This window comes from Cryphonectria parasitica (assembly GCF_011745365.1).
Source record: "Cryphonectria parasitica EP155 unplaced genomic scaffold M406scaffold_2, whole genome shotgun sequence".
In the NCBI taxonomy this organism is placed as follows: Eukaryota; Fungi; Ascomycota; class Sordariomycetes; order Diaporthales; family Cryphonectriaceae; genus Cryphonectria; species Cryphonectria parasitica.
The window spans coordinates 2,454,114-2,474,487 of NW_024468910.1; the positions used below are offsets into that span (position 1 = coordinate 2,454,114).

The window sequence follows — 20,374 nt, forward strand, 5'->3', positions numbered from 1 at the left end:
GGGTCAAGGGCAGAGACAGAGGAGAGAGGGGGGGGGGGGGAATGAAAAATAAAATTTAGGGTTGTCAAAGCGAAATCACATCGATGGCTGCAGTGACGTCACACTCTCGACCTCTCTGTCGCCCACGGAAACACGCTGCACCAGGTCCCCGGTCCCCAAGCTGGGATGTCGCACCTGCATAAGTTGTCGCCTGCAAGCAACACGTTAATATGTGGCTGTTAAGCCTTAAACATCAAGCCTTCGGTGGCGGCGGTGTCAGAAATGTCGACCAAGCTTGTGTGCAACGTAACACAGCGAGTTTGGCAAAACCAACTTCATACCACGAGGTTGTCTGCTAGCGATCGGCCATGCTGTACCCGTCACCCTTTTTGGAGCCTAGTCCAATCAACCCAAGCCATACGAACCGCGGTGCCATACTGTTTGTTGAAGCGAGCACAAAATGACAGGTGAAATGGCTGCAAACATCCTGTTTGACTGTCAGCTTCCCTAATAGACGACGTGGTGTGTCAGCCGGCACATGAAAGTACATATTGGTATATCATAGTACTATAGTAGATGTAGTAGATGATCGGCGGCAGCTGGGTTGGGACTGGCAGGATGCACAGCTCTGACCAAGAATGGTAAGCAGTCGTGGCAGTTAACAGACCTGGCCGACAAGCTCCGGTTGGACCTGAATCTCATTGCCCATCACTCCATCAGCGGGCCAATCAATGCTTCAGCGCGAGCACGTTTACAAGATCCAGACCGCAAGCCGCGTCGACCCTAGTCTGAATTGACATACTGCTATGATACTACGATACTGTAGTACTGTAACTGTTTTTGTGCCAGTACTAAGAAAATGCCCAGTAGACACTGCCTCAGCACAGCAGCCTTGGCTCCAATGGTTGACAAAACCTGCATTCTTCGGTCTGTTTGGTCTGGGCTTGGCTGGCTTGGCCAAGTACTTATGTAGACGGACAACGGGTCGAGGAACCATTCAAAAACGAATGAATCTGAGCGACGAACATAGGTAAAAAGGGGAAACAGGCCTCCCGGGGGCTGTGCTTCCTGCTACCATAGTTGTACACTGAGCATTCAGAGGCGGGTATCGTCATATTGGCCCGACGCCGCCCCCCCCCCCCACTTTCACCCCATTCCACGCCTTTCAGTTGTCTTATCAATCTGCCGTCTTTCCCGACAACCACATCCACCAAAACTGCACGCAACCCATCGACCCATAATTCGACATCGGACACCCCAATTCTTCGTCCACCGCACAGTTGACTTCGGAGCTCGGCTGAGCGTCATGATACCGGTGCTGCGTGAAAGAGAGTCTTGGCAGCTGGCCTGAGCCACATGCAAAGCCCAGGAGAAAATCGCCTCAGATCCAGCAGACGAGCCGCTGCGACCCAATTAGCGAAACATCACCTCTCTGCCAAGGGTGGCCAACACACACGAGACGACTCCACAATTCAGGCCAAGCAGGGCGGATAAAAGCTACGAAAAAGCAGGGGCTCCAAGTCCGTCTCAACAGCCCTGAACTGCCACTGATTCTTGACTCACTTGAAACTTCACTAACGCCTTCAAACATATAGAGGCTGTTGTCGCCCACGATGGTCGCTTCGTTTCGCCTCGCTAACATCGAGACGCCACCGCTCACCATGGAGTCAATAACAACATCATCAGCACCCTTTGTGGTCTTCACTGGGGCACATGATTCTCATCCGTCGCTGGGCCACCTGGTTCTGCTCGTCTTCGAAGCGGTGATGCAGGTAGTCTGTGTCAGTCTTCCAGGATACATTATCGCGAGGCTGGGCCACTTCGACGCCGACAAGCAGAAGTTCCTCGCGAACCTGAACGTGATGCTCTTCACGCCATGTCTTAGTATGGCTACACCCACCCGAACGTTGCACTGTCTCTTCCATACCCGATTTCTTTCCCCCAACTGACGCCTTACGCCACACGCAGTCTTCACGAAGCTCGCCTCCCAGCTCAACGCCGACAAGCTCCTCGAGCTTGGCGTTATACCAATCATCTTCGTCATACAGACCCTCGTGTCGTACTGCGTTTCGCAAGTCGTGACCCGGCTGTTCGGTTTCAACAAGAGGGCCTCCAACTTCGTCACGGCCATGGGAGTATGTTATGCCTGGGTTTGATACGCATGGAGAGAGGGACTTGTCTCGGACGCTGACAGATACTCTCTTAGGTCTTTGGAAACTCCAACTCGTTACCCATCTCTCTCGTGATCTCGCTCTCGCAGACGCTCAAGGGCCTCCACTGGGACAAGATCCCCGGCGACAACGACGACGAGGTCGCCGCCCGCGGCATCTTATACCTGATGATCTTCCAGCAGCTGGGACAACTGGTACGATGGAGCTGGGGTTATCATGTACTTCTCGCGCCCAAGGAGAAGTACGAGGAGTACCACAGCGAGAGAGCCGAGGAGGGTCGATTCGCCGGTGACGCGATGGGCAGTGAGGAAACAGACAACCTGTTGGACTACAATGAGGAGGATGACGAGGAGAATGAGGCGCATAGGAGCGGCGACTCAGACATCTACGAGCCAGCTGGTCGCACGCCGGTGGCGAACATGTCGCAATCATCCCTGGCCGACCTGGACGTCCATCGCGACGGTACCCTCACCCCGCGAAAGCCCGGCCACGGGAGATACCATCACAAGAAGGGCTCTGAGCGCCCGAGCACTGCAGGCACGATCGCCGAGGACATCGACGGCACCCAGGATGAGACCATTCTGTCCTTCCCGCGCATCCGCAACAGCGATGAGCCGGAGCTGCCGGACGGCATCAGGGGTGTGCCGGAGCGGTTGCAGCGCTGGACCAAGCTGAGAAAGGCTGCCGCAGCGCAGGCGCTGGTGCGCAGGCGCCAGGAGGCATATGCCCGTCTCCCGCCTACCCTCCAGCGTGCCGCCGACCTTACACGGCGTGCCGGCAGCAAGGTCAACACGTTCCTTTGGGAGTTCATGAACCCGCCCCTTTGGGCTATGCTTATTGCCGTGATCGTTGCCTCGGTCCCGGACCTCCAGCGGCTCTTTTTCGAGGAAGGCTCCTTCATCAAGAACAGCGTTACCAGCGCCGTCAGCTCCAGCGCGGGTGTCGCAGTCCCGCTCATCCTAGTCGTGTTGGGCGCCAATCTCGCGCGCAACACACAGAGGCGTGATGGTGAGGCCGCAGACCCGGAGGAGGCCCAGATCGGCACCAGGCTGCTGGTCGCCAGTCTCCTCTGCCGCATGCTCCTGCCGACAGTAATCATGGCGCCCATCCTGGCAGTCTTCGCCAAGTATGTGCCGGTCAGCATCCTTGACGATCCGATCTTCGTGATCGTCTGCTTCCTACTCGTCGGTGCGCCCAGCGCCCTGCAGCTCGCACAGATCTGCCAGATCAACTCCGTGTACGAGAATGTCATGTCGAAGGTCCTATTCCAGAGCTATGTCATCTGGTACGTGTCCCACCCCCATGCGCCCGCTTTGATTTTCCGGATCGCGTGCTGATTATAGTCTTAACCAGGATTCTTCCGTCCACCCTTGTTCTGGTCATGCTTGCACTGGAAGTGGTTGAATGGGCAGTCTAGGAGAAATAATCCGCTTCCGCTCCAGCACAGGATGATGTTGCCATCGCCTTGACGCTTCTTCCATACTTGAGCGTATAGCACAGCACACCCACTAACATAGAGAGAGCCTACATCTATTGGCAGCTTTATCATCGCATGTCTATCGGCGTTTGGGACCCGTATCGGGCTCATTGCTTTTGAGTTCTTTTGTGAATTTCTCTCGGTATTGGAGTTCTGGGTTTAGGGACAAGAGGCGGCGACGGATCGCTTCCAAGGGTCGTCACATGGATAAACTGTACTTAAGTGACAAGACGAGTCTCGGGGTAAAAGAAAATGGGGCTCAGTATACTGTGTTGATACAATCGGGGCTTTGAAAATTTTTTCTTTTTTTTTTGGGGGGGGGGGGGGTTTGTGTAAGCACATACACGCCTAGAGGGACAGGAATAACTTACAAAGAAGAGGGAGGATTGTGGTCGTATAAATTAGGCAAGCAAGCAGACATGGGGGTCACAATCTCAAGCAAGACCGAAACAGAGTTTTTTTTGTTTTTTTTTGTTGTCAGACTTCCTGTTCCTTCTCGACGTAGCTCACCCCGTTCAGCACTGGCTCCTGTGCGGCACCCGACGAGACGAGCACCCAGTCCTTGACATTGCCCTTCCAATCGCTGATTCTCACGTCTCTTACGTCCACCACAATCACTCGCACCTCCTCGCCGGCTACGAAGCAACCCCTCCCGCCGTCCTCCTCCACGCTACCACCGAAGCCGGACCCTAACGCGGTCGATAAGGAGCTAGCCTGTGCCTGTGCGTTATTGAGCGCACCGCCGGCGCCCGTGGCCCCTCCTGCCTCCTCGAAGGTGTTGTTGTCCAGGTGCACGCCGCGGTAGAAGCGCTCCTCATCGGTGCCGGGGTCGACGAGCCTGGCGCTGCCGTTGATGGTGGCGGAGATGCTGGACATGGCAGAGGTGTTGAGGTTGAGTAGGAGGGAAGCAAGGGACGAAGGGCGGTGGGCGGCTGGAGGGGAGCCGCCGCCGCCGGAGGAGGAGGACAGGCGGCGGGAGCTGGTGGTCGGGGGCCGGTGGGAGACCCAGTCGTGCACGAGGAGGGAGACGTGGGGGTTCGTGCGCAGGTTGGCCATCTTCCTGGAGGCTGGGTTGGTGGTCATGATGATGACCGGGGAGGAAGAGAAGGCCGAGGAGGGGAGGTAGGTGTAGTTCATGAGGGAGACGGTGGGGATGTTGTCGGTGCAGGTCGCGAGATGAAGCTATAGGTTTTGTTTGAGAATCAGTTTTGAGATGTCAGGCTTAACGGCGGTTTTTGAATTTCTTTCTTTCTGTTCTTTTGTGGAGGGAGGAAAGGAGAGAAGGGGAAAGAGGACGACCGCGACAACGTACGAAGCGAGCGTTCTCGAGGCATTGCACTACATCTGGAGGGAGTGAGGTGGTGAGTTGGCGGTTGTTGTCGCCATTGGAAGCTGCTGCATTAAGTGGTATCTGCGACATGGTGGGCAGGAGAAAGTATGTGTGTGAGAGAGGAAGAGAGGGTGGTGGTTGCTTGCTGGTGGTGGTGGTGATGGTCGTTGTCCAAAGACTCTGCCTTGTGATGCTGTGATGCTATCCACAGGGCATCAGTCCTTGACGTGGGGTGGTAGATGGATGGATGGATGGACTGACGGAACGAAAGGGAGGGTTCCCAGCACTAGCACCAAACACTGTGACACTATCGAACACTATACTCTGACCTTACAGTGCTTACCTACTACTTGCTATGTACTCCACCATAGTGCATAGCAGCTGGGGGGTTGCTTAGCTAAGGAGGGGCTGATGATTAGCTGGACCACTGAACAAGCCATTGGCCTCCAGATGACGTCTCTCAATCGCATTCATTCTTCCCCGGATTGGGCCTGGCCTTCAGGGTTCCCCAGATCTTCAGAATCAACAATGGACTTCAATTGAACCATCACTTTGACACGACGAGGATTATACCCAGCAGTCATGATCATTTAAGGCCTTAAGGATGATACAACAATTTTCTTCCTAATCCATGGCAGTTCAATGATTCTTCCCAGATGCTCTCTTGACTTGGTTCTCAGGAGCTCTCCTTATTACGGCGGTTCATTGACGGAGCGGATATCAACGGCTGAGGCACGAGCAGCATGATCATTGGACATGAACCCTCGGGGACAACAACCTCCTGCCTCTCTCTCTCACAAACGCACTTCCTATGGGTCTTTTCCGAGGGCATGAACACTAATTCATCCTCCTCCTTCTCTTCTTCTTTCTCTTCTTCTTCTTCTTCCTCTCTTCCTCCTCCTCTACTTCATATACACTGTACACCTCATCCTTCTCTATTAAGATATAGCCTGTGTAGCAGCGATCGTAACCAACCATGAGATCCCTCAAGCGTGCCCACCAGCGGCTTCCTCTGCGGTCATCACCGGCCTCTCGCTTCCTCTTTTCCACAACAACCAGCACAGCGTCTTCTTCGTCTTCTTCTACAACGTCACAAATTCCCATCAACCCTATTACCTCTGTGATAATAGCCAACCGAGGTGAGATCGCCCTCCGCATCGCACGCACTGCCTCGCTCCTGGGCATTCGTACCACTACGCTCTACACCGACGTCGACCGCGCCGCGCAGCACACCCTCTCTTCGCCAGCCTCCTTGTCCCTGCCCTCTTACCTCGATGGAGACCGCATCCTCGACCTGGCTAAGCAGCACGGCATACAGGCCCTGCACCCAGGCTATGGGTTCTTGTCCGAGAATGCCGCCTTTGCCCGCAAGTGTGAGGAGGCCGGCATCGTCTTCGTCGGCCCCCCGGCCAGCGCCATGGCAGATATGGGCGACAAGGCCAGGAGCAAGGAAATCATGACCGCGGCCGGTGTGCCCTGCGTCCCAGGCTATCATGGGTCCGAGCAGTCCGTCGAGGCCCTGCAGGGCCACGCGTGCGACATCGGCTTCCCTGTCCTTCTCAAGAGCGTCAAGGGCGGTGGCGGCAAGGGCATGCGGATCGTGAGATCCGAGGATGAATTCGCAGCGCAGCTGACCAGCGCCAGGGCCGAGGCGCGTGCCAGCTTTGGCGAGGGCGGCGAAGTCATGCTCGTCGAGAAGTACGTCGTGCGGCCGCGCCACGTCGAGGTGCAGGTATTTGCCGACCGCCACGGCGGCTGCGTTGCCCTTGGCGAGCGCGACTGCTCTGTACAGCGCCGCCACCAAAAGATCCTCGAGGAGAGCCCCGCACCGCTGCTGGACGAACCCACTAGGCAGGACCTCTGGGACAAGGCTCGTACGGCCGCCCTGGCCGTCGGCTACGTCGGTGCCGGCACCGTCGAGTTTATCCTAGACCGGGACACGGGCCGCTTCTACTTCATGGAGATGAACACGCGCCTGCAGGTCGAGCACCCCGTCAGCGAGATGGTCACCGGCACGGACCTTGTTGAGTGGCAGTTCCGCGTCGCGGCGGGCGAGAGACTCCCGCTCACACAGGCAGAGATCGAGGCGAGGATCGCCGACAGGGGCGCAGCCATCGAGGCCAGAATCTACGCTGAGAACCCGGAGAAGGGCTTCATACCCGACTCGGGGACGCTGGTGCACCTGTCCACCCCGGCCACAGACGAGGACGTCAGGATAGATGCGGGCTTTGCGGAGGGCGACACCGTCTCGCAGGCCTACGACGGCATGATCGCCAAGCTGATCGTACGGGGGCCAGACCGTGAGACGGCCATCCGGAAGCTCGAGCTCGCGCTGAGGGAATACGAGGTCGTTGGTCTCAGCACCAACATCGAGTTCCTCAAGAGGCTCTGCAGGAGCCAGCCCTTCATCGACGGCGATGTTGAGACAGGATTTATTGAAAAGCATCGTGAGGACTTGTTTAGCCCTCGGCGGGTCGAAGACGAGACATTCGTCCAGGCCAGCCTGGGCCTCCTCGCGGAGCAGCTGCGCAAAGAGGGGGCTGCGTCGTCGGGTCCCCATGGCGAGACGCTCGGTTTCGGTCATGGTAGCGCTACGACCAGCGAGAGGAACTACGCCTTTAGGGTAGTCGACGGCTACAGCGCACATGAGGACGAGGTTGTCCGGGCGAGCATCACGCAGCTGGGCCACAACCTCTTCCGCGCCTCCATCTCGCGCAAGGATCAGGATGCCCCGCAGATCTTTGACACTTTGGTTTGTGAACCTACTGCCACGGCACCAACATTGTTACCATCGTCGTCATCATCATTATCATTTTCATTGGCAAAGACCGCTGTCAGGACCTTCTTCCCGCTCGAGAGGATTGACACCACGCTCGTGCGGGATCCAACCCACGAGCATAGGCTCAGTGTGTTCCAGCGCGGCGGCAAGACGGAACTAATGCTGCTGCAACCGTCATGGTACGAGAAGGCGCTGGGGCTGAAGGAGGTCACCGCGAGTGTGGTGGCGCCCATGCCGTGTAAGATCCTGAGAAACGAGGTCGCGGAGGGAAAGACAGTAGAGAAGGGTGCTCCGCTCGTTGTGTAAGTGAACTTGCCCCCATATTTCACCTCAGCCTTTTATTTTATTCTTGATATGCGTTTCTCTTCATGTTTGCTGTCAGAAATGACTCCAGTCGCGTAGCTAGGCTGACAGGACCCCTGGTCCCCAATAACAGAATTGAGTCCATGAAGATGGAGACGGTGATTCGCTCACCGCAAAAGGGCGTCGTCAAGAAACTGGCGCACAAGGAGGGCGACATCTGCAAGGCCGGGACGGTCCTCGTGCTTTTTGAGGAAGGCGAGAGCGGCGATGACGCGGCGTCATGAAGCAAGATACAGCCAATTTGTCTGCATATGTATTGAGAAAAGTGTTCACTCATAGCCCAGGCCTGGACCGGGGGGGGGGGGGGGCACGTAAGCGTGGACAAGGCTGCACAGTGGGACATGAAACATGAGGTCTAGACTCTTTTACACTGTCAAGATACTTGTTCCTAGTCTGCGTAAAGTTACTATTCTTCTCTGGCTTGGGATGACCTTTTGCAGGGGTGTTTGATTGGAGGTCAAGTACGACATATTCTCATTTCCACCACTCCCCCCCCCCCATATCTCTGTTCCTTGCTGCATCTGTTGCCCAATTAAAAAATGCTGACCATCCTCCGCCCGTCACGGCATCCAGCCGGGTGATCTTTAATGTAACGATATGCAAAAACCTGTTCCTGCATCCTCCTGCAGGTGATTGTTGCACACCTTCCTGATTCTCTCCCGGCCGAACGGTCGCCGCCACTTGCCGTGGGGGGTGGGGTTGCCTCAGCTGCCGAGTCTTCATCATTTGATTTGTCCAATTTCCACCCTGTTCCAGATGGCGATGAGCGACACGATTCTTGCGTGTAATTCGACTTGATTCTTATCTCTCGGTGGACTGTTCAGGAGAGGTAGTGGAGCTTGGTCTTTTTTTTTTCTTTCTTTCCATTGTGGCCATGGACGTCGTGGCATGTCGTCGAGCTATACGTCAAGGGAGAAACAATTGGCCGGTCCGTGGGGCCATCAAGTATTGGGATTGGCATCACTAACACCTGCTCATAATTGGGTCTTGCTTTCCCTGTGTCATTGAAGCTGTTATGGTGTTATGGGCCATATTAAGTAGGGTCTCATTCTTCTGACAAGGTAATTAGATATGATTTTTTTCTTAGATTGTTTTGAGGAGAAAAGCACTTGGGGTTCATGCTAATTCAAGAAATGCTGCATGATTGTGCGCTCACTTATGTGCTGGAAAATTGTCCTTCTTTTCTGGACATCTTCTGAGAAGAGTCCAATCTGAATGCCAATCTCAAATCAAATGCAAGAAGTCCAGGCTCATGTTTGAGGACCAGGCCCGCCCCACCCTCCGACGCTGAAAAGATGTTCAGTATATGACAAAAATATGAGTGGCAGTCGAGAAAGACTTTTCGTCCAATGCCCGCGCAAATTCTCCAACACTGAGATTCGCTCAGGGCACTAGACGTCAATGATATCATCTCCTCGTTGGATTCTTTACCAGACTGAATCATTCGCATCGTCATCACTATATTTTACACTCGAAAAGGACACCGAGTCGAGCATGTAAGTTATGTCAAGTTTATGCGTACTATATGCTGGTATGGAGATGCCTAGATATGTGATTAATGTCTTGAGCGCAAGAATCACTGGGTGTGTAGAGTGTCAAGGGTTTATGTAAGTTTACTTGATATTAGTAGAGTGGAAAAGCTGTTTAAGCTAATGGAGAATATAGTACCAACTACCGTAAAGTCACTACTATATGTTTGCATCTTTTGAGCACATTGTGGGTATTTCTGAAACACTTCACAATATTGTGCAATTAAAGATCAATTCATCATTATCGGATCCACATTCACATGGTAGACATAGACTCAAACAATACTATGGCACAGGATGTACCACGGGAGTGTCCACCGAGATTCGGGCCAAGATGCGGTTCGTTTATTTAAACATTGTTTTAGTCTTTTTTGACCAATTTAGATCCCGTCGTCTTGACGGGGATCCGCATCTGAGAAACATACAGTAGATATATCCCAGCAAGAGGGCTATAGTAGATGTTGGGAAGACATGTCGTTGGAGATCCCCAAAAGCCATGCAGCCGCGTAAAGGACCTTCCAGGGCAGGAAGGTCGACAATGCTGTCCTCCATCATTACCACATGTTAGCGTCACATCCGAACCGCTCAACCGGGCATAGTTCCAGACGGGCTCATCCGTAAGGCATATGAGCTTGCGCAACTGATATGCACGGTCACGACATCTTGATACATATATCAAGAGTTTCGCCAAAAGACTGCCTTTTGACGATGTTTTTTTCTGTGAAGATACAATATCAAACGTCGTGAAATATCAAGCCAACAATGTCGGCGCATCGGTGCGCATCGGCAGTTGAAAGCTGCCGATTCAGCGACCACGATTCCCAAAACGTAGCTGTCGTCATTTGGTACTAATAAGTCGCAGTCTGACCAAAGGCAAGGGGGAGTCAGGCGTTTTGGTGTGGAGCCTTGGCAGCAGACCACGTCTCGAGACTTGCTCAAGATACCAGGTTGCCAGGTTAGGTCGGGGCCCAACCTCGCTGAACGTCGAATAGCTGAGCCGGAAGATGTCGACATGCAGATGTCATCTCTCCAGGGCCGCAGCGACAAGTGGGCCAAGGTATGCACCCTCACATGAAAAGTGGCTTGCGGTGCGGGAATAGGCGACCGTATCTGTGCTAGATCCCGCCCACCTTGCAGCATGATGCCATCCACATCTTAGATATCGCAACAGGCATCTTCGATAGTCTCCCCTAGGGGGGGGCGCGGCACTCCTCGTGGGGGCAGGGAGAAAAAGAAAAGGGAAAAAAAAAAAAAAAAAAAAAGGTTGTGACTTGCAGGCGAACACGAACTGGGCCCGCGAAAAAGAGGCAGTGATTGACATGCTGAGGGGTCCCACTCGGGCCGAGGGGTTCAACTCACTTGAGGGACATGCTCTCTTTCACATCTTTGTTTCGTTTCGTTCGGGACGAGAAGAATCAAACTACTTGATAAAATAGGTCTATTATAGAGAAGACTTTCACTTGGCTCGCAAGATTTGTTCTTTTCTTTCTCACTGGTTGGACTTTTGGTTGGTTGATCTCAGATGGGGTTTGTCATGAGCCTACTTACTTTTGGCAAAAAAAAAAAGAAGAAGTAAAATTAAAAATCCTTTCTTCCAGGTGGCCTGTAATCAACCGGATGAACGGGCAGAGCATGGCTAGGATGGGTTACAATAACCATCCTGATTGGCCCGCCTGATAGAATGCAATATGGAGGTAGTGTGCTCACTACTGCTGTCACGCAGGACAAAATTTACATGAATCTGGTACCAGGCGGGTTGACATCCCGCAAAAATTCCTCCTCTCGTCAAGGATGTCGGCGTGTCGGCGTATGACGCGATGAAATGGTCGGAGGAAACAATAGAACAGACGCATCCTCGTGTGGCTCATAGAGACAATTCATCTTATTCTCCCCGGGGAGCGCGGCTCACGAGACAGAGAGAACGTCCAGATGCGTCGACTATATAGTTGTCCTCCTCAGCCATGTGTTTCGTATCGGGAAGGTCTCTTGCCAGCATCATCAAGCAACACAACCACCAGAGCAGCCACAGTCAGGAGCCCTCCAGAACAGGCATCTACACAACTCTTTGTTCGCAAAAATGGCAAGAATCAACTATCAAAAGTGGGCAATGCGCCTCTTGGCTGTGACAGAGCTGTACTTTGGCTTTGGCTTCAGCGCGTCAGTCTCCGACTCCGGCTGGCCGCTTCAGACTTTTGTTACGGAACCAACCTTCCAGCCGCCCGTCTTCGACATCAACAAGACAGGGACAACAGCCGATGGCTACATCTTCATGGACACCAACACAAATGGTGCAGCGTCAGGCAATCTCGTTGCAACAATCATCAACGATGACGGGCAGCTCATCTGGTCTGCCGGCTACACAGACACTACCAACCCTTCGTACCAGACTTATAACGGCCAAGATGTCATCCTCTACTGGGATGGAGACATTTCAGGTGAAATTGGACGCGGTTACGGCAAGATTGTGGTCCTGGACACTTCGTACGAGATCCTGTACAATGTTACCCTCACCGAGGGCATCTATGCGGATGCTACATACGCCTCGTACATCGACGCACACGAGGCTCTCATCACGAGCGACAACACTTTGCTCGTGACAGTGTACAACACCACCCAGGCCGATCTCACGTCTGTGGGCTGGGGCACGGCGGGCTGGATCCTCGACAGCATGGTCTTTGAGCTTGACATCGAGACCAGCGAGGTTCTTTGGTCCTGGTCCTCTGCCGAGCACGAGGACCAGATCCCCTTTGCGGACTCGCATGAGCCTATCATCGAGATCCCCCACTTCGCCAGCACCGCGTGGGACTACTTCCACATCAACGCCATCGCCGAGTATGGAGAGGGATATCTCATCTCCTCGCGTACGCTGTGGTCCGTCTACTACGTTGAAAAGTCTACTGGCGACGTCGTCTGGTATTACAACGGTGGTGACGGCGGCAACTTCACGCTGCCGGTCGGCTTCGAGGCCGAGGAGAACACGGGCAGCCAGCTCTTCAAGTACCAGCACGACCCGCGCGTGCTGTCGACCTCGAGCACAGGGCTGGTGCTGACCCTCTTTGACAACAACAACTTCGAGTACGGCGACCTCCTGACGCCCAACAACTCGTACGGGCTCGAGATCACCCTCAACACCGACGAGTGGACCAGCACCCTGAACCAGATCCTCTACGACGAGGCCAACCCCATCCACACCATCGCGGAGGGTGACCGCCAGACCCTGACCTCCACGGGCGGCGCCTTTATCGACTACGGCTTCCAGCCCTACGCCAAGGAGTTCAACTCGGCCGGTGAGGTCATCTGGTCTGCACAGTGGGGAGATATTAGCGACGGCTCATACCGCTCGCGCAAGTACGTTTACACCGGCACACCCACGACTCTGCCCAAGATTGCGGTCGAGACCGACGGCAGCGATCACACCGTCTATGTGAGCTGGAACGGCGCCACCGAGGTCGCCGAGTGGGAGATTGTCGGCTGTGGCACCTCGGGCACCACTACCGTCGACAAGACGGACTTTGAGACCTCTTGGACCGGCACATGCACCTCTACTGTGCATGCCGTTGCCCTGAACTCGGCGGGCACGCCGCTGGCGACTTCGACCTCTGTTGCTGTTTAGAGATGGTCCACTGACACAGGAGGAGATATCATCTGGTTGAATCTGGCATGTCGAGAAGCGGGCTCGAGTTGGAGGTACACACACACATCCCCCATCATTTGGCTGATGTTTGCCACAAGGAGAGCTGGCATTCAGTGAAGAGTTCGGTACTTTTTTCTTCTTCTTCAACCCCATTGCATAGTCAGCGGAGTATAAGGTTTTGTTTCTTTTTGGAGATGATTTTGCATACGCACACACTTACATGCTTGGGCGAGCAAGATGTCCTACGAAATCATGTTTCCCTACCCACCCTCTAGTTTAGCATTCCTTACTTAGCACAGCTTTATTTTCAATCATAATCTCATGCCTAGGTACATAACGTGTTTTTTTTGCATCTTGACATCTAATATGAATTTGTCACGCCCTTGACAAAGTAGTGCCATATAACAACATCTGGCAAAGAATCACCAAGTATCATGTAGGATGCTTTGGAGCCCACGCCCAGGTAGAGAATGCATTCATTGTAGCTAGTTCTGTTCCAACATCAACGCTGCTGCTGACGTCACGAATCATATCTTGTATAGTTTGCGCCCCTCACGCTACAATCAAATTTGCCCCTCTCACCAAGCCCTTTTCATAAGACGTCCTGACCAAGAAGATCCTAGAAGAGATATCTCTAAAACCCCTGCTTCTGGACTTGGGCCTTCGCAGCAGCGATGGTCGCGGCCGCGTTGGGGTCCACGAAGCCACAGCCCAGCTTGCCGTTCTGGGTCGAGGCGGCCTGGGCAGAGCAGATGCCGAGGCCGGAGGTGCTGATCTCGGCGCAGCAGGCCGAGTTGCAGTCGTCGTCGGCTACACAGCCGCCGGTGGTGAACTGCTCGTTCTGACCGTTGCCAACGTCCTTTGCACCGGCGTTGTTGGGGGCTAGAGCGAGAGTGGAGGCAGCGACTGGAAGAGGGTGCTTTTTATTAGTATTTGTTTTAACACCCTAGCACCCAAGATAGACCTTGTGAAAGATGAGATAAGAGTAAGGGTATGATGGGCTGAACTTGGGATGAGACGAACAGGCCAGGAGAACGGTAAAGGTGATTTTGACCATTTTGGCTTTTTGTTTTGGTTTATGAGCGTGGTATCAAACCGATGGTAATTAAAGAGTGTAATTTTTGTGATAAAGAACGACGACCTGGTCGTATGCAAAAGCGAATGTAGTTAATAGGAAAGTGAGGAACAGTTGTTGATGGGAGAATACCTGAGAAGACCAAACATTTTCCTGTGGGCATCAGCTCGTGCCTTTTTATACATGATATTCCTCTCGCTCATCCAGGCATTTTTCTTCTTCATTGTCTGTATCAATTGTTAGTCGTTACGTGATGATTATTTTCTTGCTACGATGTCCACTCTAGTATTAAGCATGGTTCGTCGCGGATCATGTCGATCACGAGTCGGCGGGGTTTCGGACGACGGTTTCAGGGCATTTTGCCTGTGGAGGTGAATGCTTCAGGTTTGTCGCCCGGCGGGTAAGTTCATGCTTGACCTGGACGACAACATCTGAGCTTGAAGTCTTCAACAGCCGACATTGAGGCAGCTTGTGCCGTTCGTCCCGTCAGTGGCATCAAGATCGGAAGTGGTCCCGATCGTCAAACTTAATGATCCTTACTCCGCAGCCGCTGGGGGTGGACCACATGATATTCATGCCAGGATCTAAAACGATGCAGACGTGCCCCAGTCCATGCACTTCCGGTTGAGGAATGCGACGAGGAGAACCCATTTTCTATGGGCCATGGAGAAGGATATGATACACTGCTCTGCAGAAGCCTACACAGAACACATTGTGGTTCTAGAAGACGCATGAAAAGGGCGACAAGAGCGGTGAAGAATCTCCCAGCAGTAACGTGATCATTTGGACAAGCGTCATGGCCGGCACTTGGGTGCCTCGGTGCTGGACATGGTCGTCAGCTGCTGCCCGCTCCAGAACATCAATGTTTGTGATTTCGTTCACCATACTCGCTTGTCTCCTAGCAATGTTTCTTGCATACTTCGAGCTGGACGAAGGGGCGGGCACAATATTCCAACCCGCTCTGGTGGGAGCACACCATACCACAACAGGCGATGTTTTCGAAGCGGGCATCAAAAGGAGTTGGCATCACCGGGAGATCGACTACGACGACCTGACGGTGGTCCAGACGCTCCAGCCCGGGCGGCTGGAAGTTGTGCGACATCCCGATTTTGGCAACACGTCGGTCCTGGTCAAGTTGGGGCCAGATGGATATGAGGCTGACATGCATCGAGAGACTGAGTTCTACCGAATCCTCGACGGTCTTGGTACAACACCGCTTTTTCTCGGCCACATCACACGGGGCGATCGCATCGTCGGGTTCGTCAGCGAGTATATAATAGCAGAAGGAAAATCGGCGGCGGTGGGAACCCAGACGGGTAGGAAGAAGGCTGCCTGCCTCGCCGCGCTCAGGCGGATGCATGCAAATGGCGTTGCGCATAGAGATGCCCATGGGGGAAATTGCCTTCTGAGGGAGAATGGGACGGCTGTGCTGATCGATTTCGAGTTGTCGGTGGTGAATCCGTCTCAGGCGCAGGTCGCCAAGGATCTGTGGGTCATGAGCCACACAGTCCAAATTGAAGGTGCATAATTACTACATTACTTGGGTTTATGGTGTATACCCATTCGAATGGTTGCTTTTCGACATGTGGTGAGAAAAATGAGAGAGGCTATACAGCACTGTCCTAAACCACAACTTGCTCCATGGATTTTGTTGGCAAAGGTCTGTTGTAGTGTTATTCCAGGCTTGAATGTTTGTTGCTCGACAAACCCCCTGTCGAAATGAGGTAAATTGACAAAGTATGAGTCGAAATGATAATGGCTAGGCCTATATTGGTGCAACTGTTAGTACTCACACTGAAACAGAGAGGAAACCCTACCAAAGACGTAGCGTTCGCATCCTGCCGAGTTCACAATGTCTCATTTTCAACAAGAGCCAACAGCAAACAGGACAAGGACGGAAGAAAGATCCAAGGTTGCAGAACAGCAGCCACAGAAATCATCATCACAATTCCATAAGAAGTATCAACTCTCCCTTCCAAAAATGGATCTACTCTCACATTCCTCATCACTCCTCAACAAGTTCACACAGTCATCCAAGGACTGCAGGGCCCAAAGCCAGCTTCACCTCCTCCCTCATCTTCTTTTCTCGCAGAACAGATGACAGCCTCACCACTCAACAACATCAAGACCCAACAACACAAGCAGTCTAGCAATTCCATAATGGAGGCTCCATCTCACCCCTACACCTTGCCTGCGGGTGTGCACACCATCCCAAGCACAGAACTTGACCTCGGCCCTGATGCCGAGATCGACGAGCTCTTCCTGCACCCAACTCCAGTCTCCCCCGGCCATGATAAGAATCTCTGGTTCTTTTGGCACTCTGGCTACAGAACCATGCACCCCTACACCAAGAGGACAGTCAGGACGTACCATCGACGCTTCTCGCGCAAGGGCTGGACGATCCGCGTTCTCGACGTAGCGTCAGGCTCACCCGCCAACGTCGCTAATTTTCTCGACGTATCAGACCCCTCGCTCTTCCCCAAGGCCTTTCGCGAGGGCACCATAACTGGAAAGTACGCGCTGCAGCACACGTCGGACCTCGTGCGCTTCCCGCTTCTGAACCGGTACGGCGGTGCGTACGCCGATGTCGGGCTGATGGCAATCGGGGATCTCGACGCACTATGGGAGGCCACGGTGGGCTCGTCGGACCCGCACCCGGTCACTGGGAAGCGATATGAGGTGGTCAGCTACCAGGCCGGTGTGGACGACGCGCCCGACCTCACCAACTACTTCCTGGCCTCGCGCCCCGGGAACGCCTTCTTCACGCGGTGCCACGAGCTGTTCATGGCGCTGTGGGACGCCGACGGCGGGCACACCAGCACCGAGGGGATGCACCTCTCCCCGCTCCTTGACGGCATCTCCCTGCTCGGCAAGGACTTGACCTCCGACACCCAGACTGCGCTGTCCGACTACATCATCCAGGGCCAGGCGGTGCGCAAGGTCATGACGACGATTGACAGCGATAACGGGTGGGATGGGCCGGCCTACGTGCGGGACCACATATACGCTATGGACTACATGCCCGGGTCGCAGCTGATCAACGAGATGACGGCGTGGGACGGCCGGCGGGCCTTTGAGCTGATGTCGCTGCGGCTCCCTGCCGAGGGCGAGGAGGAGAGTGCCGACCAGAAGGCTGCAAGAGACATCGTGGAGGCGTGCCTGTCAAAGAGCTTCGCGTTCAAGCTTGCCCATGGGCTGATCCTCGCTGTGCTTGGACCAACGCTGGGGTCGCTGTGGCGGAGCAACGAGGGGAGCGACGACGTGCCAGGGACGTATGCGCACTGGCTGAGGTATGGCATGATACACTGGGCACAGGACGAGCTCCCGCCGCCGGTGGGTTTCAATCAAGTGGAAGCAGTGGGACATGGGCGGAAATCTTGATATCGGAAGATAGTGTTAATCATGCATTCAGACTGCCGCAAAGCACTTGAAAAAAATTGATCAATCGTATGCCGTGGCTACACATATATATCATCAGTTATGAGGCTTAACATCAGAACTTGCATCTGGGTCGTGAACATGTCAAATTCTCTGCCTCCCCAATATTTCGGTTATACGTCTTTTTTCTTTTGCACACGAAAAAAACATTTCGAGTATTTCCTCGACAAGGAAGCTGGAGGTCTTCACTGCCTAGATCTCGGTGCTGGATCAGACAAGTACTTACCTCAAGTACGGGACTTTCCAGGTAGAGATTTGCCTGACTGGTGGGAACATGACTGCAGCCCAAGTGATTGATTTTGGACATGTTGCAAGTCTCCTGCTAAAAGAAAATGGTATGGTTTGGACTCATTTTTTTTTTTTTTTGGTTCTGTGCTCGAGTTCTTGTATATAGATCCTACTGGGCGCGGTTAATAGGTGTTCACCACAGGTCAGGTATCAGCAGCTAGATAGATACTTTATCTACTTAGTAGCCAGCAGAGCAGACTAGCCGCAGCGAGTGGCCGGAGGGCGCTAGCAAGCCTCCAAAGAAGACGATCCCAAGGGATGGTCGCCCCGGACTTTGATTATGTTATCGAATATGACGACCTCGATTACTTAGATGGAGAGAAGTGCATCGTGTGCCAGCATGGACAGAGGTATTAGCCCTCCTCCTCTCAAACGGCAAAGGGTCCAGTCTACTCTTCAAGAGAACCTGAGCTCTCAGCCAAGATCACAATCCAGTGTAGGTCATGGACTGGGCCCAACGAGTGTGCGAGTCTTTACATGGAATATCAACGGCATTCAGCCATTCCTCCCAGCATCGACGTTGCCAATCACGTCGTTCTTCAAGCCTGTGGGCCAGCACTCGAAGAGTGGCCTAGGAAACACGACGACCACGAAAGAAAAATCACTCCCAGACACCGTTGGCAGTCCCCTGCGGGCATTCCTGCAGAGACACTGCTGGCCCGAGATCCTCTTTCTCCAGGAGCTCAAGATTAGCCCGTCGGACTCAAAGACTCCTGCCACCCTACTTCACGCCGTCAATTCCCCCCTCCCATCTGAGAACGGACAGGACCTCGCGCAAAAGACCAGATACAAGCTTGACTTCAATCTTCCGCGAGACAAGCACAACGCTCGTGGATTCGGGGGAAAACTCTACGGTGTAGGGACCCTCCTGCGCGAGGACTTTGCGAGCCGACATGTCGCCACCGTTCGACACGCAAGCTGGGACCACGAGGGCCGCGTCACCATCGTCGAGCTTGGGCAAGAGCAGACAAAAGGCGGCGACAGACCCAGACCGCTGGCGCTCATCAACATCTACGCCGTCAACGGCACCAGCGCACCCTATCGCTCGCCAGACACGGGCAGGGCACTCGGCACGCGACACGACCACAAGCTGCGCGTCCACGAGCGCCTGCGCGACGAGTGTCTGGGGCTCGAGGGGCGGGGCTTCGATGTTGTCATCGCGGGGGACCTGAATGTTGCGCGGGGACGGCTGGACGGGTGGCCGAACCTCAGGACGTACCCGCAGCAGCACTGCCTCAACAGGGCAGACTTCAACAACAAGTTCTTTGGCGATGAGGATAATGCGAGGTCCGAGGCGTATCTAGGCGACAAAGGCCCAAGACATACCAGCAGCTCTGGTGCGGCCGGTGGCAGCAGCAGCAGCAGCAACAATAGCGATAGCAGCACAACCTTTGACGGCGTAGATGCTTTTCGTGCTATCTGGGGAAACGAGCTGAGGTATACATATCATCCACGCAGTGGAGATGAGTGGGGGGCCAGTTGTGATCGGGTAGACCTCATTATCGTCTCCAAGAGCCTGTTCGATAGTGGCCGAGTGCTCCAGGCTGATATCCTGGATTCGCCGCAGGAGCGAGGGACAAGTGATCATGTGCCTCTCTGGGTTAAACTGAGGCTGTGTGGGTGACACCACAGGAGTTCGAGCAGCTCTTGGAATTCGTCTGCCGACGGTAGTGGGAGGTAGCCGTGTGGGTGGGGCTTGTTACATTACACGCGATTGGCGGGACTGGATAGGGTGTTCAGTGTGAAGTTTGGGGCCAAGAAAGAAGGAAGAGAATAACAAGAACAGGAAACTTGGGAATATATACATATGGATTGGTCAGGAGAAGGAGCTGCTTAGAGACCCTTTTCAAGAATAGAGTGAAAGTCAGAGAATGAGCCTCCCTCCAACCGACATCCCAACCAAAGGGAATTTCCAGGTTTGCATCCGGAAAATAGAGCAAACAACTGGAGAAGCTACCGTCTCATCAATGATATCCTCTCACGGAGCAGATTCATCCAACTCGCTATACTAGACAAAACAGTCTGGACAGACCGCATCTCCGCAGCTTTCAAGCCATGTTTTTTGAAGCTGCCATTTGGAATAGGACAAAGTCAAGGAAGGGGAAGGGGATGATAACCGGTTCATCAGACCTTAAGAGCGGGGAACAGTAGGTAGCCAGCTGATATTGCAATGGTAAGTAAATTTGGGCGAATTTTCGGAGTTTGAAGTCGCTGTGCTCCAGCCTACTCAAGTTTATACAAGACTCTTGACTGTGGTTTGTCGACCGACGCGTCAGGTGAACTCAGCTCGTCTGGCTACCTAGATGTCATT

At 53.8% G+C, this 20,374-nt stretch overlaps 8 protein-coding genes across 8 annotated transcripts; 6 read left to right on the forward strand and 2 right to left on the reverse strand.

The window, feature by feature from the left end:
• Positions 1–1,640: 1,640 nt before the first annotated feature.
• Positions 1,641–4,108, forward strand: M406DRAFT_98688 (uncharacterized protein; the record flags this gene model as incomplete). The annotated part of the gene is made up of 5 exons (XM_040926420.1): positions 1,641–1,863; positions 1,948–2,114; positions 2,186–2,612; positions 2,688–3,435; positions 3,504–4,108. 5 exons carry the CDS (start codon positions 1,641–1,643, stop codon positions 3,565–3,567), a joined length of 1,629 nt encoding a protein of 542 aa, XP_040779573.1. The 3' UTR covers positions 3,568–4,108.
• Positions 4,104–5,047, reverse strand: M406DRAFT_344719 (uncharacterized protein; the record flags this gene model as incomplete). Its single annotated transcript, XM_040922004.1, has 3 exons — positions 4,104–4,316; positions 4,368–4,809; positions 4,940–5,047. 3 exons carry the CDS (start codon positions 5,045–5,047, stop codon positions 4,105–4,107), a joined length of 762 nt encoding a protein of 253 aa, XP_040779574.1.
• An 866-nt stretch (positions 5,048–5,913) lies between these two features.
• M406DRAFT_344720 (uncharacterized protein) lies at positions 5,914–8,323 on the forward strand (the record flags this gene model as incomplete). The annotated part of the gene is made up of 2 exons (XM_040922005.1): positions 5,914–8,038; positions 8,173–8,323. Exons 1-2 carry the CDS (start codon positions 5,934–5,936, stop codon positions 8,321–8,323), a joined length of 2,256 nt encoding a protein of 751 aa, XP_040779575.1. The 5' UTR covers positions 5,914–5,933.
• Positions 8,324–11,735: 3,412 nt separating this feature from the next.
• M406DRAFT_250688 (uncharacterized protein) lies at positions 11,736–13,241 on the forward strand (the record flags this gene model as incomplete). Its single annotated transcript, XM_040916716.1, has 1 exon — positions 11,736–13,241. The coding sequence occupies one exon, from the start codon at positions 11,736–11,738 to the stop codon at positions 13,239–13,241; it is 1,506 nt and encodes a 501-aa protein (XP_040779576.1).
• A 655-nt stretch (positions 13,242–13,896) lies between these two features.
• M406DRAFT_327043 (uncharacterized protein) lies at positions 13,897–14,319 on the reverse strand (the record flags this gene model as incomplete). The annotated part of the gene is made up of 2 exons (XM_040920161.1): positions 13,897–14,168; positions 14,286–14,319. 2 exons carry the CDS (start codon positions 14,317–14,319, stop codon positions 13,897–13,899), a joined length of 306 nt encoding a protein of 101 aa, XP_040779577.1.
• A 922-nt stretch (positions 14,320–15,241) lies between these two features.
• M406DRAFT_327044 (uncharacterized protein) lies at positions 15,242–15,865 on the forward strand (the record flags this gene model as incomplete). Its single annotated transcript, XM_040920162.1, has 1 exon — positions 15,242–15,865. The coding sequence occupies one exon, from the start codon at positions 15,242–15,244 to the stop codon at positions 15,863–15,865; it is 624 nt and encodes a 207-aa protein (XP_040779578.1).
• Positions 15,866–16,497: 632 nt separating this feature from the next.
• M406DRAFT_249609 (uncharacterized protein) lies at positions 16,498–17,718 on the forward strand (the record flags this gene model as incomplete). The annotated part of the gene is made up of 1 exon (XM_040916626.1): positions 16,498–17,718. One exon carries the CDS (start codon positions 16,498–16,500, stop codon positions 17,716–17,718), a length of 1,221 nt encoding a protein of 406 aa, XP_040779579.1.
• Positions 17,719–18,403: 685 nt separating this feature from the next.
• M406DRAFT_249584 (DNase I-like protein) lies at positions 18,404–19,687 on the forward strand (the record flags this gene model as incomplete). Its single annotated transcript, XM_040916623.1, has 2 exons — positions 18,404–19,359; positions 19,420–19,687. The coding sequence occupies 2 exons, from the start codon at positions 18,404–18,406 to the stop codon at positions 19,685–19,687; spliced, it is 1,224 nt and encodes a 407-aa protein (XP_040779580.1).
• Between the last annotated feature and the right edge of the window lie 687 nt (positions 19,688–20,374).